The sequence below is a fragment of the Anolis sagrei genome, chromosome 2, assembly GCF_037176765.1.
Source record: "Anolis sagrei isolate rAnoSag1 chromosome 2, rAnoSag1.mat, whole genome shotgun sequence".
Classification (NCBI taxonomy): Eukaryota; Metazoa; Chordata; class Lepidosauria; order Squamata; family Dactyloidae; genus Anolis; species Anolis sagrei.
Genome location: NC_090022.1, coordinates 172,665,117 through 172,683,663, shown reverse-complemented (window position 1 = coordinate 172,683,663; position 18,547 = coordinate 172,665,117). Strand labels below are relative to the sequence as shown.

The following is an 18,547-nucleotide window of genomic DNA, read 5'->3' as shown; positions in this document are numbered from 1 at the left end:
GGATGGCCCAGGAGGTCTCTTCCAACTCTTTGATTCTATATTATTATTATTATTATTATTATTATTATTATTATTATTTGTTACCCAACTCTCTAAGAGCTCAAGGTGGGGTATAACAGAGTCAAAATATGAACATAAAATACATACAGTAAAATATGTTCAGCATATGCTCTTTGAAGTCAGAGTAAGCAGAAGACAAAGGGGGAAAAGAAAGGTGGGAATAGAAACTGGGACATTTTAAAAACAGTTGAAAAAGTGGGAGGCCAGAAGATTAATTTGGGCAACACCAGTCAAATAGGGGCAATTGGAGGGTATGAAGTTTTGATCTGGGTCTGTCTTATGGGAAATGTCTTATTGCCCAACTAGCTGTGTCCTTGAGGTGGTTTGCAAAGCTAAAAACAATCAACGGAATTGCAAAATACTACACAAACAGTCAATGCAAGTGTAAAGACTTCCCAGTGTTGGACTCTGAACAACATTAAATGGTTTTTAAGAGAGAGCTGTAATGCCTGCTAGTAATACCAGTGATAAAATCAAGGACTCAGTGCCAACTGAAAGAGAAAGTCTGATATCTAGATCTAGAAATAATGGTACCAAGCAGAGCTCTTTAGGTAGCTATTCCACAGACCGGGAGCTAGAGGATGAATGGCATTGCGGAAGAAGTTTTTTTTCTGAGTAGCAACCTGTCACACCATTTTGGGGAGGATCACCCAGAGAAGGACTGGCAAAAATGTAAAAGACGAGGTGATTCTGCATGTTGTCTAGTCCTCAGTTGAATTCTGTGTTTTGACTAAGGGGATGGGGAAGAGGCTCAGAATGGTAAGTCCCACTCTGGATTGTGTCAGTATTTGTTTATTTATTTGTTTGTTTATTTCGAACATTTTTACCCCGCCCTTCTCAACCCCTGGGGGGACTCAGGGCGACTTACAATACTCCTTACAGTACTAACTCTATGCACTAGGCATGTGCAATCCATAGTTCTAAATCAGTGTTTCTCAACCTGGGGGTCGGGACCCCTGGGGGGGTCACGAGGGGGCGTCAGAGGGGTCACCGAAGACCATCAGAAAACACAGTATTTTCTGTTGGTCAAGGGGGTTCCGTGTGTCAAGTTTGGCCCAATTCAGAAAACTCTTTGATTGTACGCAAACTATAAATCCCAGTCATTACAAATCCCAAAGGCCAATGTCTGTTTTCCCCAAACTCCACCAGTGTTCACATTTGGTCATATGGAGTATTCATGCCAAGTTTGGTCCAGATCCACCATTGTTTGCAGGCCTGTAGTGAGGGGAGGGTTTTAGGGGTTCAAACCCCCCCCCCGAAATGTTTCAGATTTTTTTTAAAAAAAACCTGGTTTACTCATGATTTTTAACTGGTTAACCCAATTTCCATGCTAAGTCTATGAGATGCAAAAAATTAAGAGTCCCTCCAGAACTGCAAGCACTATCTCTAGCAAATATTGACAATTTATTCACACTGTCATTACTTGCAGCAATAGCCAATGTAGTGAAGCAACCAAGTTGTGTGTGTGTGTGTGTTGAATGCTCTCATTAAGGAGGCCAGACTTGGTGGAGGTGGTTGACAGGGGCGGAGTTGCAGGCTATGGAAGGCTACTCTGGCCCTTGCTGTGCTCTTTGCTTCAGAGTGAGCTAGGAGGCAGGTTTCAAACCCCGCCCCCCTGTGAAATTTTCCATTTCCCCCCCCCCCCGAAAATTTCAACCCCTCCCGAAATTTTTTTCTGCCTACAGCCCTGATTGTTTTAGTCCACAGTGCTCTCCGGATGTAGGTGAACTACAACTCCAAAACTCAAGGTCAATGCCCACCAAACCCTGCCAGTATTTTCTCTTGTTCATGGGAGTTATGTGTGCCAAATTTGGTTCAGTTCATCATTGGTGGAGTTCAGGATGCTCTTTAATTGTAGGTGAGCTATAAATCCCAGAAACTACAACTCCCAAATGACAAATGACTCCCCCCAACCTCATCAGTATTCAGATTTGGGTGTATCGGGTATTTGGGCCCAGATTGATCCAGTGAATGAAAATACACCCTGCATATCAGATATTTACATTATGATTCATAACAATAGCAAAATTACAGTTATGAAGTAGCAACGAAAGTAATTTTATGGTCAGGGGTCACCACCACATGAGGAACTGTATTAAGGGGTCGCGGCATTACGAAGGTTGAGAACCACTGTTCTAAATGGTTCTAAAGTACTTTCAAAACTAAAGTTCTGGTGGTGAAAACTAGGAGGCGCTGGTGCTTTGCTGCTACAGTGTTGCTAAAGTTCTGGTGGTCAAAATTTCAGAACTCTAACAAAATTTTCAAAATTTCATTATAAATGGCAGTTACTTATTGGTTCTGTGATAAAAGTCATCAATAATGAAATAATAATGAAATTTTGAAAGTTTTGTTAGAGTTCTGAAATTTTCACCACCAGAACTTTAGCAACACTGAAGAAGCAAAGCACCAGCGCCCTCTAGTTTTCACCACCAGAGTTTTAGTTCTGTAAGTGCTTTAGAACAATTTAGAAGCATGGATTGCACATGCCTACAATGCACACTGGTCCATGCAATTTGCTCTGTGGGTCTCAAGTTGATTTTCCCCACCTCACATTGCGATTTGTTTTCCTTTTAGCTAATTTGAACTGTGCTCTGCCACTAAGTTAGGCCTCAAATCTGCACCAGTTGCCATTGAACCCGGAGGATGTGGGACCCCTTTTCATTGTAGTAGTTGGTTGAGACAGGACTTTTTGCTGCTGCTGCTTCTTCCTCTTCCTCCTCCTCCTCTATTTATTTATTTATTTATTTATTATTCGAACTTATATGCCACCACTCCCCTGGGGTTCGGAGCGGCTTACAAGAACAGGCTAAAATCGAACACAATTTAAAAACAATTTAAAACAATTTAAAATCAGCTATATCAAAAATCAAAGGCCTGTCGAAACAGGTATGTCTTACATGCCGTGCGGAAAGCTGATAAGTCCCGCAAGGCACAGACTTCAGGTGGCAGAGTATTCCAGAGCGATGGTGCCACTGCTGTGAAGGCTCTGCGTCTGGTTGCTGTTAGACACAAGGTCTTGACACTGGGAATTTCCAATAGATCTTGGTCCTCAGAACGGAGGGATCTCTGGGGTTGGTAGGGGGTGAGGCGGTTCCTCAGGTACATCGGCCCCAGACCATGCAAGGCCTTAAAGGTGAGTACCATTTGAAAGTGATCTGGTGCTCAATTGGTAACCAATGCAGCTGCCGTAAGATTGGTGTTATGTGGCATCTCACTGGAATTCCCGCAAGAAGCCGAGCAGCTGCATTTTGTACCAACTTGAGCTTCCGGATTACCGACAGAGGAAGGCCAGCGTAGAGGGCGTTACAGTAGTCCAGTCTTGAGATGACCGTAGCCTGGATCACCGTAGCTAGGTTGTCCCTGGACAGGGAGGGGGCCAGCCGTCTAGACTGCCGCAAATGAAAGAAGGCGGTTCTGCTAACGGCGGAGACCTGGGCCTCCATCGTCAGCAGAGGGTCCAAAAGGACTCCCAGACTGTTTACCAATGGTGACGGGTGTAGCGCCTCGCCATCCAGGGTAGGCAGCTGGATATCCCCACTGCCCGGTTGACCCAGCCATAAGATCTCCGTCTTTGCTGGATTCACCCTCAACCTGCTGGCACGCAGCCATCTAGTAACGGCCTCGAGGCACTGATGGAAATAATCGGGTACAGAGTCCAGTTGGCCTTCCATCTTCAGCACCAGCTGAGTGTCATCAGCGTAACACTCTTCTTCTTCTTCCTCCTCCACTCCTCCTCCTCCTCTTCCTCCTTGCATACTTTGAACACTTATTCATAAAATAGAATATTGCATGAGTTAAGGATGGACCATGGTGATCCTCCAACGTTTTTCCTACAACTCCCATCCATTATAGGCAGCGTAGCCAATGCTGGATTATTATGAGAGTTGTACCCCAAACACATCTAGAAGACTGCTGTTCTGGTATAAATGCAAAGTTTGCTTCCAGCATTTTGAACCCCAGATAACGGACCTTGTTTTGCTTGCATGTTGGTTTTGCAGAATGTGGAACTCTTGGAAAACTTTCAGGGGTTAGGAAATAGAAGGAGAAGTCTCTCGCTGGGACACTGGACATTTCAGCAGCTGTGGATTTTACTGTTGATATGCCTCTTCAGTTCTCAGTTGTGTGTGTGAGCACTTTCAGGCTGTTTGTCAATTTATAGAGTTCCTGTTAGTTCAAATGGGTTTCTTAGTCAAGGAATGCTCCAATGGGTTTGCCAGTTCCTTCCTATGAAATTTGGTTGTGAACCGCTGTGAGTCGCCTTTGGGCTGAGAACAGCGGTATATAAGTAAAGTAAATAAATAAATAAATAAATAAATATCTGGTATTTACTGGTGGTCTCCCATTCAAGTACTAACCTGGACTGACCTTGCTCAACTTCCAAGGTCAGATAGGATCTGGTGCTCTTAGGATATTTATACCTCTCTTCACCACCTAATATTTTCATTGTCCCTCAGGTATATCAGTTCTTCAGTTGCCTCCCAGAGGACAAAGTCCCCTACGTAAACAGTCCTGGAGAACGATACCGCATCCGCCAGTTGCTGCACCAGCTTCCTCCACATGACAGTGAGGTAAGAAGTTTTTTAAAAAACAATGCACTATGCTGGAATTCAAAGAAGAGGGTTTACTGTTACTGACAGTTTTTGAAAAGCAGTATGTATTCTTGTGGAGTGGCCAAGTGTGAAAGCCAACCTCGACCGGGACCGCCATCCACCTTGAAACCAATACCCTCACTGCGGGAGGACATGCAGGTCAAGGATAGGGCTCCATAGTCACCTACGGACCCAACCTGGAGGATTATCCTACTTAGAAATCACCTAAGTAAGTAATTAAGTAAGTAAGTAAGTAATTAAAAGGCATTAAATGTTTGCCTGTATATGTGTATACTGTAATCTGCTCTGAGTAATCTCAGGGAGATAGAGCAGAATTTAAATAAAGTGTATCATCATAATAATCTTCATCAGTTTAGGGGGAAAAAACCATGGTAGTTTGCATGCCTTGGTGTGTGTGTCTGATCACACACATGCTTTCTTGTCTTTATTGGTATCATTCTCCTTTGGAGGCCCTCTATTCATTCATGCCTGCATTCTGGATAATTGAAGTTAATATATGTATGCCTGTGGCTACATAGATTTCTCATGGAAATTATCAACTGCAACCTGTTACGCATAATATGTTAATGATCCCTTCTTGTTGCTGTATGTCTTCATGTTGTTTCCACTCTAAGGTTTTCCTGGGACTGAGGGTGTGCGATACACCCAAAGTCACCCTGGCCAAGTGGGGAACTGGATCGTGATCTCCAGAATCCCAGTTCAGTGCTCCAACCACCACACCATAACATATGTATCAACATTTATTCTGTGTTTATCCTTCACATGAAGTTTTCACCAGGTCTTTTGCAATGTATAACATCTCACAGGGGTTTTTAAATTACTTATTTGGATTTTCCAAGTCAAATGGTACTTTCTGTCACTTTTTAGATTGTACTTGCTTTATTGGCTGAATTTTGCTGATGTCACCCTTTTGCAACTCTCTAATTTCTTCTGCCTTCTTCTTGATTTTGTTTGTCCCTCTCAGCATGTTGTTGTACCTTGTTCCCAGGGGGACGCATTAATCATTAGCAAGGGTTGATGTTCAGATGGAATCTCCTTTCTTGTAGTTTGACGCGGAACAGTAGCTTCAAACTACAAGAAAGGAGATTCCATCTGAACATGAGGAAGAACTTCCTGACTGTGAGAGCTGTTCAGCAGTGGAACTCTCTGCCCCGGAGTGTGGTGGAGGCTCCTTCTTTGGAAGCTTTTAAACAGAGGCTGGATGGCCATCTGTCAGGGGTGCTTTGAATGCAGTATTCCTGCTTCTTGGCAGGGGGTTGGACTGGATGGTCCATGAGGTCTCTCCCAACTCTTTGATTCTATGATGTGTGGTAGGCATGTAGAAACAGTGCTTATTGAGTGTGGCACCAGAGGAAGTGGCTAAAATGAGAATTGATCTTTGGGAAGGTTTTATATATGTATCAACATCTATTCTGTTCAATACTCCTCAATAACCGCCTCCGAATTCTGTTGATATTTTTATTTATTTATTAACTTTATTTATATACTGCTTTTCGCAGCCCTCAGGCGACTCAAAGTGACGATTTTTGATCAACCTCACATCTCAAAAACAAAAATAATAATAAACTTTATTTATACTATTTTTATATTTTATATATATATATATATATATATATATATATATATATATAATTTATTTATGTTTATGTTTATAAATAAATTAATATTTATTTTTTTTTATTTATTTATATTTATATAAAGGACATCAAAAGGGAACTTACTAGGTCAGTGGTTCTCAACCTTCCTAATGCCGCAACCCCTTGGGTTAAACCCTTGTGCTGGCAGGACTGAAGATCGACAGGTCGGAGGTTTGAATCTGGGGAGAGCGTTGATGAGCTCCCTCTATCAGCTCCAGCCCGTCATGCGGGGACATGAGAGAAGCCTCCCACAAGGATGTTAAAACATTAGAACATCCGGGCATTCCCCTGGGCAGTGTCCTTGCAGACAGCCAAGTTTCTCACACCAGAAGCAACTTGCAGTTTCTCACTCTTGACACAAAAAAATGTTGTGGTGACCCCCAACCATAAAATTATTTTTGTTGCTGGGTTGTTGTAGGTTTTTTCGGGCTATATGGCCATGTTCTAGAGGCATTTTCTCCCGACGTTTCGCCTGCATCTATGGCAAGCATCCTCAGAGGTAGTGAGGTATTTTTGGTGCTACTTCATAATTGTAATTTTGCCGCTGTTATGAATCATAATATAAATATCTGATATGCAGGATGTATTCACTGGACCAAATTTGGCACAAATATGTCTAAATCTGAATACTGGTGAGGTTGCAAGGGGATTGATTTTGTTATTTGAGTGTTGTAGTTGCTGGAATTTATAGTTCGCCTACAATCAAAGAGCATTCTCAACTCCACCAATGATGGAATTGAACCAGACACACAAAACTCCCATGACCAACCAAAAATACTGTAAGGGTTGGGTGAGCACTGACCTTGAGTTTTAGAGTCATAGTTCACCTACATCCAGGGAGCAATGTGGACTCAAACAATGATGGATCTGAACCAAACTTGGCAGATATACTCAATATGCCCAAATATGAATACTGGTGGAATTTATGGAAAATAGACCTTGATATTTGGGAGTTGCAGTTACTGGGATTTATAGTTCACTTACAATCAAAGAGCATTCTGAACCCCACCAATGATAGAATTGGACCAAGATTCCCACACAGAACCTTCATGACCAACAGAAAATACTGTGCTTTCTGATGGTCTTTGGTGACCCCTCTGACACTCTCTTGCGACCCCCAGGTTGAGAAATGCTGTACTAGGTGCTTCTAGTCCCTACAATCCACTGCCATTGTAATTTTTGAAAATTTACTTGATTTGTTTTAATTTTTTCCCTTCATGGACCAGTGACCTGGGCTTTGACAAGCAGTGTGATAATATATGAATATATGATTATGTGATGGATGTCCTGCTGAAGCATTCCTGTTTCACCAGGGTAATATTTACCCTGGGCATTATGCTGTCCCTTGGTATCTCTGGGGTGAAATTTATCTTTATGTTACACTAGCCTTAGACAACCAGCACACATCCAGGTTGAAAGTGTTCATAAAGATTTTGAATTATGCACTTGTATGCGATGTGACCTCCCGTGTCTACAGAACCGGTACATGCAGGTTCATTTCATCATTACCACTCAAGCAGGGAGCTTTGAGATGGTTGAACAGAAGCTCTCTGAAACTCTAGGTCAGTGGTTCTCAACCTGTGGGTCCCCAGATGTTGTGGCCTTCAACTCCCAGAAATCCTAACAGCTGGTAAACTGGCTGGGATTTCTGGAAGTTGTAGGCCAAAACACCTGGGGACTCACAGGTTGAGAACCACTGCTCTAGGTGCTCTTACTGCCTATTACAGGGAAAACCAGGTGATCCCTAATCCATCTAAAACGCAGACATGTGCCTTCCACCTTAAGAACAGACAAGCATCCCGAGCTCTGAGGATCACCTGGGAAGGAATCACACTGGAGCACTGCAGCGCACCCAAATACCTGGGAGTCACTCTGGACAGTGCTCTGACCTACAAGAAGCACTGCCTAAATATCAAGCAAAAGGTGGGTGCTAGAAACAATATCATACGAAAGCTTACTGGCACAACCTGGGGATCACAACCAGATACAGTGATGACATCTGCCCTTGCGCTATGCTACTCTGCTGCTGAGTATGCATGCCCAGTGTGGAACACATCTCACCACACTAAAACAGTGGATGTGGCTCTGAATGAGACATGCCACATTATCATGGGGTGTCTGCGCCCCACACCACTGAAGAAATTACACTGTTTGGCCGGTATTGCACCACCTAACATCCGCCAGGAAGTGGCAGCCAATAGTGAAAGGATCAAGGCAGAGACATCTCCAGCTCATCCCTTGTTTGGCTATCAGCCAGCATGCCAGCGCCTTAAATCAAGAAATAGTTTTCTAAGATCTACAGAGACACTTGCTGGAACACCTCAGCAAGCGAGAGTCCAAAAGTGGCAGGCTCAAACCCAGAACCTCAATCAATGGCTGATACCAAAAGAGAGACCTTCCTCCTGGGCACACAGAAAACTGGGCAACTTGGAAGGTGCTGAACAGACTGCGCTCTGGCACCACGAGATGCAGAGCCAACCTTCAGAAATGGGGCTACAAAGTGGAATCCACGACATGCGAGTGTGGAGAGGAGCAAACCACTGACCACCTGCTGCAGTGCAACCTGAGCCCTGCTACATGCACAATGGAGGACCTTCTTATAGTAACACCAGAGGCACTCCAAGTGGCTAGCTACTGGTCAAAGGACATCTAATCAACTACCAAGCTTGCGAATTTTGTGTTTTGTGTGTCTGTTTGTTTGTTAAAAATGCAATACATTTTTTGTAAGGTAAAAACTGTTTGGTTTGCTCCTGATACGATAAATAAATAAATTTCATCATTTTTGATTAAGTTGATCAGTTGAGTAACGTAGACATGATGCATTTGTGTGGCTCCATCTCAGAAGCAAAAAACCCACCAAATTGGATATCAGGGGGGTCTGGTGGAGCTTTTAGTGCAAGGAAGGATTGAAAAAAGATTAAGGCTCTTGACCTTCAAAAGAAGACTGCCGGGGTAGGATCAGATAAAGATCCCGATTAGTGTAGAGAAACCAGCTGTGGATTGTAATTTATCTTGTCAAAAGAGAGCAAGGAGACAGCTTGATGAAATGAACAGGCATGCTTGAGAGGAATGGAGTCCTTTCCTCATATGGCTTTAATTCCAGGCTCATAATCTGTGGACGCTCAAGTGCCATAAGAAAATGGTGCCCCTTATATATACAAAATGGAAAAACCAAGGTTATTGGGGTATTTCCAGGTTGTAAATTGTTGAATCTGTGGATACAGCATCTCTGGATATGACTATAATTTGGGTTTTGACCGTGGCTCTTATAATCCTTCAGTCAACCTGAACTCTGGGAACAATATCCAGTTGGGTTGCTGTGAGCTTTTCGGGTTGTATGGCCGTGTTCCAGAAGCATTCTATCCTGATGTTTAAAAATAGTCCATAGAATCATAGAGTTGGAAGAGACCTCATGGGCCATCCAGTCCAACCCCCTGCCAGGAAGCAGGAATATTGCATTTAAATCATCCCTGACAGATGGCCATCCAGCCTCTAAAAGCTTCCAAAGAAGGAGCCTCCATCACACTCCGGGGCAGAGAGTTCCACTGCTGAACGGCTCTCACAGTCAGGAAGTTCTTCCTCATGTTCAAATGGAATCTCCTCTCTTGTAGTTTGAAGCCATTGTTCTGCGTCCTAGTCTCCAGGGAAGCAGAAAACAAGCTTGCTCCCTCCTCTCTGTGGCTTCCTCTCAGCCTTCTCTTCTTCAGGCTAAACATGCCCAGCTCCTTAAGCTGCTCTTCATATGGCTTGTTCTCCAGACCCTTGATCATTTTAGATCCCACTCCTCTGGACACATTCCAGCTTGTCAATATCTCTCTTGAATTGTGGTGCCCAGAATTGGACACAATATTCCAGGTGTGGTCTAACCAAAGCGGAATAGAGGGGTAGAATGACTTCCCTAGATCTAGACACTATGCTCCTATTGATGCAGGCCAAAATCCCATTGGCTTTCTTTGCCGCCACATGACATTGTTGGCTCATGTTTAACTTGTTGTCCACGAGGACTCCAAGATTTTTTTCACACGTACTGCTCTCGAGCCAGGCATTGTCCCCCATTCTGTATCTTTGCATTTTGTTTTTCCTGCCTAAGTGGAGTGTCTTGCATTTGTCCCTGTTGAACTTCATTTTGTTATTTTTGGCCCATCTCTCTAATCTGTCAAGATCGTTTTGAATCCTACTCCTGTCCTCTGGAGTATTGGCTATCCCTCCCAATTTGGTGTCGTCTGCAAACTTGATGATCACGCCTTCTAGCCCTTCATCGAAGTCATTAATAAAGATGTTGAACAGGACCGGGCCCAGGACGGAACCCTCCTTGTGGCATTCCGCTCGTCACTTTAATTTTTAATTTTTTTTTAAAGAATACTTTTTGTAGCACCAAAGTTATTTTCTTGAGCTGTAGGAAAGGGCAGGATTATAATTGGAAAAAAACAAACAAACCATGAATGAATTCCTATATACACTGCACATATCTTATTTGTACTGCAAAAAAAAAAAAACCCCAACAAAACAAAACAAAAAACAAAAAGCACCCACTTAAAAACAATACAATAATTAAAATGAAGAACAATTTTAACAAATATAAACTTATTAGTATTTCAATGGGAACTGTGGGCCTGCTTTTAGCTGATGAGATAGGATTGTTGTTGTTGTTGTTGTTGTTGACCCTGAGCAAGGACCAGGTAAATGACCTTGGAGGACCGTATCCGGCCCCCGGGTCTTAGTTTGAGGACCCCTGGTCTTAATGATTTTAACTCATAGTTATATGCTATTGTTTAGATATTACGATTTGGTTTTTAAATGTATGTTTGACATTGAATTTTGCCACTATTATGTTGTAAATCACTTAGAGTCCCCCAGGGATGAAAAAAGCGGTATATTAATACAGTAAATAATATATAATAATAAATATTCTACGTCCATGGTGCTTTGTAAATAATATGCAAGTCGTCGCCACTCTAGAAGGGAGGGAAGGCTTCATTTTTTCATTTTTTTCAGCAATCCCATATGGCTTCTCTGCAAATATATATGTAATTTCGAAGAACCAGTTGTGATAAGCAACCAATGTGGGCCACCCTGAAACAAGTATTGCTACTGTCCTGTAGACATAGCTTGGAACTTTTCCTCCCTCTTTTTTCATATGGATTCACTCTGGAATGTAAACATTGACTCTGCCTTAGAAGCTTCCATACCAACAAAATAAATGATTTATTAAGCATGAGCTTTCTGAGCTGACTATTCTCTTCTTTGTTTCCTGCACATTCATTTTTCAGGCTCAGTATTGTAGTTCTCTGGAAGAGGAAGAGGCAAAAGAGCTGAAGTTATTCTCACAGCAGCGGAAGAGAGAAAACCTTGGCCGAGGGACTGTCAGACTCTTTCCTGTCACCATAACTGGAGCCATTTGTGAGCAGGTACTGAGGTCTTGCTCCACTACTTCTTCGTATCAAAACTGTTTGAGGAAATGATATGTTGTGTATCCATTATCTAAAATGTGTGGGGCTGAAGTGTTTTGGATTTTGGATTATTTCAGATTTAGGAAAATTGTGTGTCAATTACCACTGAGACCACCTTGACTGGCTTGTGCCAGAGTCTGTGCAGTTCGATCTTTAAATCCTCATATCATGTCAGCTTTTCCAGTTGTTTCTCTTCAATCCTGCTGTCACCTGGGATTGCAACATCGACAATCCAAACTTTGTTTTTTTAACACAATTGTGAGGTCAGGAGTATTGTGCTCCAAAACTCTCTCTGTCTGAATTCGGAAGTCCCAGAGTATCTTGACATGTTCATTTTCTGTAACTGTTTCCAGCTTGTGATCCTACCAGTTCTTTGTTGCAGGCAGATGGTATTTGTGGCACAAGTTCCAATAAGTCATCTGAGCAACGGTGTTATGCCTCTGCTTATGGTCTGTCTGCGCGATCTTATTAATAGTACCTCAAAGCAAACAGAAAGCAAAAGATAACAAACAAGGCCCCCAATAAAGTTGTTTATATGCCCCAAGGTTGAGCATTCATATTGAGGGGGTCTTTGGGGTTTTTATTTATTTATTTATCGTGTCAGGAGCGAACCAAACCAGTTGTATTGCATTAAAAAACAGACAGACAAACAAATAAACAAAACACACAAATTGCAGACTTGGTATTCTATTAAATGTCCTTTGACCAGTATCTGGCCACTTGGAGTGCCTCTGGTGTTGCCGCAAGAAGGTCCTCCATTGTGCATGTGGCAGGGCTCAGGCTGCATTGCAGTAGGTGGTCTGTGGTTTGCTCTTCTCCACACTCGCATGTCGTGGATTCCACTTTGTAGCCCCATTTCTCAAGATTGGCTCTGCATCTCGTGGTGCCAGAGCGCAGTCTGTTCAGCGCCTTCCAAGTCTCCCAGTTTTCTGTGTGCCCAGGAGGGAGTCTCTCATTTGGTATCAGCCATTGATTGAGGTTCTGGGTTTGAGCCTGCCACTTTTGGCCTCTTGCTTGCTGAGGTGTTCCAGCGAATGTCTCTGTAGATTTTATAAAGCTATTTCTTCATTTAAGTTGTTGGCGTGCTGGCTGATACCCAAACAGAGGATGGGCCGGAGATGCCACTGCCTTGGTCCTGTCACTATTGGTTGCTACTTCCCGGTGAACGTCAGGTGGTGCAATACTGGCTAAACAGTGTAATTTCTTCAGTGGTGTAGGGCGCAGACACCCCGTGATAATGCGGCATGTCTCATTAAGAGTCACATCCACTGTTTTAGCGTGGTGAGATGCATTCCATACTGGGCATGCGTACTCAGCAGCAAAGTAGCAAAGTGCAAGGGCAGATGTCTTCACTGTATCTGGTTGTGATCCCTAGGTTATGCCAGTCAGCTTTCGTATGATATCATTTCTAGCGCCCATTTTTGCTTGATATTCAGGCAGTGCTTCTTGTAGGTCAGAGCACAGTCCAGAGTGACTCCCAGGTTATTTGGGGTTAAAGTCTTGGCAGTCCTTGCCTTCTTGCTCAGGAATGAGAGAAGGGTTAAAAGGATGAAGACAAACATGCTTTAGTCTCTGTGTCTACTGGATGCATTTGTTCTAATCTCTAGCAAGATTGGGTCATCCTCTGTTCGCTTGTCAACAAAATGAGAAATGATAATGCTTGGCAAATTGCGAGGCAGTAGGAAAGGGAAAGACAGCTCAGTGGATTCATTCAATCAGTCCATCTGTGCTGTGGTCACTCAGTCAATCAAGGAAGCCCTGGGCCTGCAAGAGCAGAATAGAGATGTTGATGACCACGTCTTATAGATTTCTCTTATTTATAGAGCAGACAACGCCAATTTGCTAGCACTTCACAGCAACAAAACATTTACTCTGCCTTGCCCATGTAGAAGATTTCAGTAAGGCCTTCGACAAGGTCCCCCATGACCTTCTGGCAAGGAAACCAGTCCAATGTGGGCTAGGCAAAACTACGGTGAGGTGGATCTGGTATTGGTTAAATGGACGAACCCAGAGGGTGATTCTCCCCAATGCTTCCTCTTCATCCTGGAAAGAAGTGACGAGCGGAGTGCCACAAGCAGGGTCCCGTCCTGGGCCCGGTCCTGTTCAACATCTTTATTAAGGGTTAGGGTTAGGCGGCATGATCATCAAGTTTGCAGATGACTCCAAATTGGGAAGGATAGCCAATACTCCAGATGACAGGAGCAGAATTCAAAACGATCTTGACAGACTAGAGAGATGATTGGCCAAAACTAACAAAATGAAGTTCAACAGGGACAAATGAAAGATACTCCACTTAGGCAGAAAAAACGAAATGCAAAAAATACAGAATGGGGGACAATGGCTGGCTCGAGAGCAGTACGTATGAAAAAGTTCTTGGAGTCCTCGTGGACAACAAGTTAAACATGAGCCAACAATGTGATGTGGTGGCAAAAAAAGCCAATGGGATTTTGGCCTGTATCAAAAGGAGCATAGTGTCTAGGTCCAGGGAAGTCATGCTACCCCTCTATTCTGCCTTGGTTAGACCACACCTGGAATATTGTGTCCAATTCTGGGCACCACAATTGAAGAGAGATATTGACAAACTGGAATGTGTCCAGGGGAGGGCGGCTAAAATGATCAAGGGTCTTAAGAACATGCCCTATGAGGAGCAGCTTAAGGAGCTGGGCATGTTTAGCCTGAAGAAGAGAAGGCTGAGAGGAGATATGATAGCCATGTATAAATATGTGAGAGGAAGCCACAGGGAGGAGGGAGCAAGCTTTTTACTGCTTCCATGGAGACTAGGACGTGGAACAATGGCTTCAAACTTTTTATTTTGTCGTGTCAGGAGTGTGAGAGAATTGGCCGTCTGCAAGGATGTTGTCCAGGGGACGCCTGGATGATTTGATGTTTTTATCATCCTTGTGGGAGGCTTCTCTCATGTCCCCGCATGAGGAGCTGGAGCTGATAGAGGGAGCTCATCCACCTCTCCCCGGATTCGAACCTGCAACCTGTCGGTCTTCAGTCCTGTGGCACAGGGATTTAACCCACTGCACCACTGAGGGCTCCGGCTTCAAACTACAAGAAAGGAGATTCCATTTGAACATGAGGAAGAGCTTCCTGACTGTGAGAGCCGTTCAGCAGTGGAACTCTCTGCCCCAGAGTGTGTTTGAGGCTCCTTCTTTGGAAGCTTTTACACAGAGGCTGGATGGCCATCTGTCGAGGGTGCTTTGAATGCAATATTCCTGCTTCTTGGCAGGGGGTTGGACTGGATGGCCCATGAGGTATCTTCCAACTCTATGATTCTATGATTCTCAGAATTGCAGTAGTTCTCAACCTGTGGGTCCTCAGATGTTTTGGCCTTCCTGAATTCTTAACAGCTGGTCAACTGGCTGGGATTTCTGGGCATTGTAGGCCAAAATACCTGGGACCCACAAGTTGACAACCACTGGTTTAGATCTTAGCATTGCTTAAGAAGGCAGGCCAAAACTGGATTTGGTGGTTTGAAGTAGACCTGATCCTGGATTGCCAGAGTAGGACAACATAGATATATAAATAGGTTGGTGGAGTAACAGTGACATCTGGTGCTCAAATGAGCTGATTAATTTCTCTTGGCTTCTGTTCATGTTTGTGTTCTCTCGTTTTTCCATCCCTCTTACCATCTTCCTCTCTCTTTCTAACACACACAAAAACACACAGAACCTTATAATCTGTTTCCCCGCTTTTTAATTCAATAATACGCACTCTGGTAACTGTACACAACTACCAAGAATAGGAAAAGATGTTCACCTTGTTCTCCTGCCTGAGGAACAAGTCTGTTTTTGTGAGTAGCTGTGAGGCTGCATAAGAAGTGTCATTATGGAGGACATTCCACAGCTTTGTGTCCGTTGCCCCTAAAAAGACCCACCTCTTGGCCTTCACAAGTTTGTTTCCTACAAAGAAACAGGTTAGAGGAGGTGTTCTCTAGAAAAGTTCATAGCTGCTTTAGGTAAAACCAGGCTCGTAGCAAGGATTTTGATTCGGGGGGGGGGGGGGGGGCTGAGTCTGAGCGAAAGGGAATCTACCCTAGCAAACCTTTTGTATCGTTACCCCAATACCCCCATGCATATGGGATACATTGAGTATAGTGATCAGATCATGATATGAATAAACATAACAGTTTAAATAATGCACCAGTAAGGCCTTCTCGCGGACCACCATGAGAATTTCGGGGGGGGGGGGGGGGGCTGAAGCCCCCTAAGCCCCCCCTCCCCCGGCTACATGCCTGGGTAAGACCTAGGTCAGTGGTTCTCAGCTTGTGGGTCCCCAGATGTTTTGACCTTCAGCTGGTAAACTGGCTGGGATTTCTGGGAGTTGTGGTCCAAAACATCTGGGGACCCATAGGTTGAGAACCACTGGCCTAGGCTGATTTAACCTACCAAGTTGGTGGAGGGGTCAAAATATAGCACATATATAATCGAAAAAATGTCTTGCAACCTGACCTATCAGAGCTCTTGTGGCCAAATATGGAAACCTGAAATGCTTTCAATGATCACCAAGAGAATCATAGAATCATAGAGTTGGAAGAGACCTCATGGGCCATCCAGTCCAGCCCCCCACCAAGAAGCAGGAATATTGCATTCAAAGCACCCCCGACAGATGGCCATCCAGCCTCTGTTTAAAAGCTTCCAAAAAAGGAGCCTCCACCACACTCTGGGGCAGAGAGTTCCACTGCTGAACAGCTCTCATAGTCAGGAAGTTCTTCCTCATGTTCAGATGGAATCTCCTCTCTTGTAGTTTGAAGCCATTGTTCCGCGTCCTAGTGTCCAGGGCAGCAGAAAACAAGCTTGCTCCCTCCTCCCTGTGACTTCCCCCCACATATTTATACATGGCTGTCATTTCTCCTCTCAGTCTTCTCTTCTTCAGGTTAAACATTCCCAGCTCTTTAAGCCACTCCTCATAGGGCTTGTTCTCCAGACCCTTGATCATTTTAGTCGCCCTCCTCTGGACACATTCCAGCTTCTGAACATCTCTCTTCAATTGTGGTGCCCAGAACTGGACACAGTATTCCAGGTATGGTCTAACCAAGGCAGAACGGAGGTGTAGCATGACTTCCCTGGATCTAGACTCCTATTGATACAGGCCAAAATCCCAGTGTTTGTTTTTTGCCGCTGCATCAAATTGTTGGTTCATGTTTAACTTGTTGTCCACGAGGACTCTGAGATCTTTTTCACATGTACTGCTCTCAAGCCAGGTATCCCCCATTCTGTCTCTTTGCATTTCATGTTTTCTGCCTAAGTGGAGTAACTGTGAGAGTCATTCAGCAGTGGAACTCTCTGCCCCAGAGTGTGGTGGAGGCTCCGTCTTTGGAAGCTTTTAAACAGAGGCTGGATGGCCATCTGTCAGGGGTGATTTGAATACAATATTCCTGCTTCTTGGCAGGGGGTTGGACTGGGTGGCCCATGAGATCTCTTCCAACTCTTTGATTCTTTGATTCTATGATTCTTGCATTTGTCCCTGTTGAACTTCATTTTGTTAGTTTTGGCCAGTCATCTCTCTAATCTGTTAAGATCATTTTGAATTCTGCTCCCATCTTGTATTGCCTATCCCTCCCAATTTGGTATCATAGAAGAATACACTTTACTACTGGTTTAGGATTGACTGCGCCCCCTCATCTCTCTTTTAAAACCCTTTAATTAGTTTGTTTTTAATAATTACATGTAGCCCGCCCATTGTCTCTGTGCCTGTGTCTATTGTAATTCTTGTTATGTATTCATATGTTTTATGTAATTATGATGTTGTTTATTGTTTGTGTTTTGGTTTTCTTTATTGTAATTGTTGTTCGTGCTTGGCCTCCATGTAAGCTGCTCCGAGTCCCCATTGGAGAGATGGTGGCAGGGTACAAATAAAGATTATTATTATTATTATTATTATTATTATTATTATTCCAGATATATTCTACCTTCTTCATTCCCAGCGTTTATTTTTTAATTTTTACATTTGGCCCGGCCATAGGTTTTTAAATCCTTGTATGTTACTGTTTATTGGTTATTGTTTATATGTGATTAATATTAATTGTATTGTATTTATTGTTTTTGTTTATTGCTTTTTGTTTTTATTGATGTGCAGTTGGGCTTGGCCTCATGTAAGCCGCTCCGACTCCCTTGGGGAGATGGTGGCGGGGTATAAATAAAGTTTTTATTATTATTATTATTATTATTAATGGCATATATCACGAACAAAGCCGTGTTCACCATCCACAGAATTTTGTCAGTTGGATTAAAAGCCCTTTTGGGAATTGTGTTCAGCATCCTAGGAAAAAAATGCATCAGCTCAACAAAACCACTGTCTTGAAGGAAAATATCTGGATTCTTTAACTGTGCACTTATTATCCAGGGAATGAGAGGAGGGATCTGATCATCTAGAAAGGTGCCTCTATAACGCAGTCTGGAAATAATCCTGCTCAGGTCTACCTTTAAGGACTGCTGTAACCACTACTAGGATGGTGTGACTAATTGTTTGCAAAGTGTTCTATGCTAACGGCTGACTGTTGCATTTCTGTCCCCTTTTCTTTGGCAGTGTGGGAAGCAGATCTGTGGTGGGGACATTGCTGTCTTTGCCAGCCGTGCAGGGCATGGCGCCTGTTGGCACCCACAGTGCTTTGTTTGCACCACCTGCCGAGAGCTTCTGGTTGACCTCATCTATTTCTACCAGGATGGCAAGATCTATTGCGGGCGGCACCACGCTGAGCGCCTCAAACCACGTTGTGAGGCCTGCGATGAGGTGAGGGGCTGGGTGCAGCTATGTGTGATTTAGAACAGACACATTCAAACAG

General features: G+C 43.6%; 1 protein-coding gene across 1 annotated transcript in view; it reads left to right on the top strand.

Moving 5' to 3' along the window:
- Window positions 1–18,547, top strand: part of PRICKLE3 (prickle planar cell polarity protein 3) — a 68,652-nt gene that overhangs the window by 40,032 nt on the left and 10,073 nt on the right. The window contains exons 4-6 of the mRNA XM_067464147.1: window positions 4,515–4,628; window positions 11,578–11,715; window positions 18,292–18,495. Coding sequence (XP_067320248.1) covers window positions 4,515–4,628; window positions 11,578–11,715; window positions 18,292–18,495 — 456 coding nt within the window. The remainder of the gene's footprint in view (window positions 1–4,514; window positions 4,629–11,577; window positions 11,716–18,291; window positions 18,496–18,547) is intronic.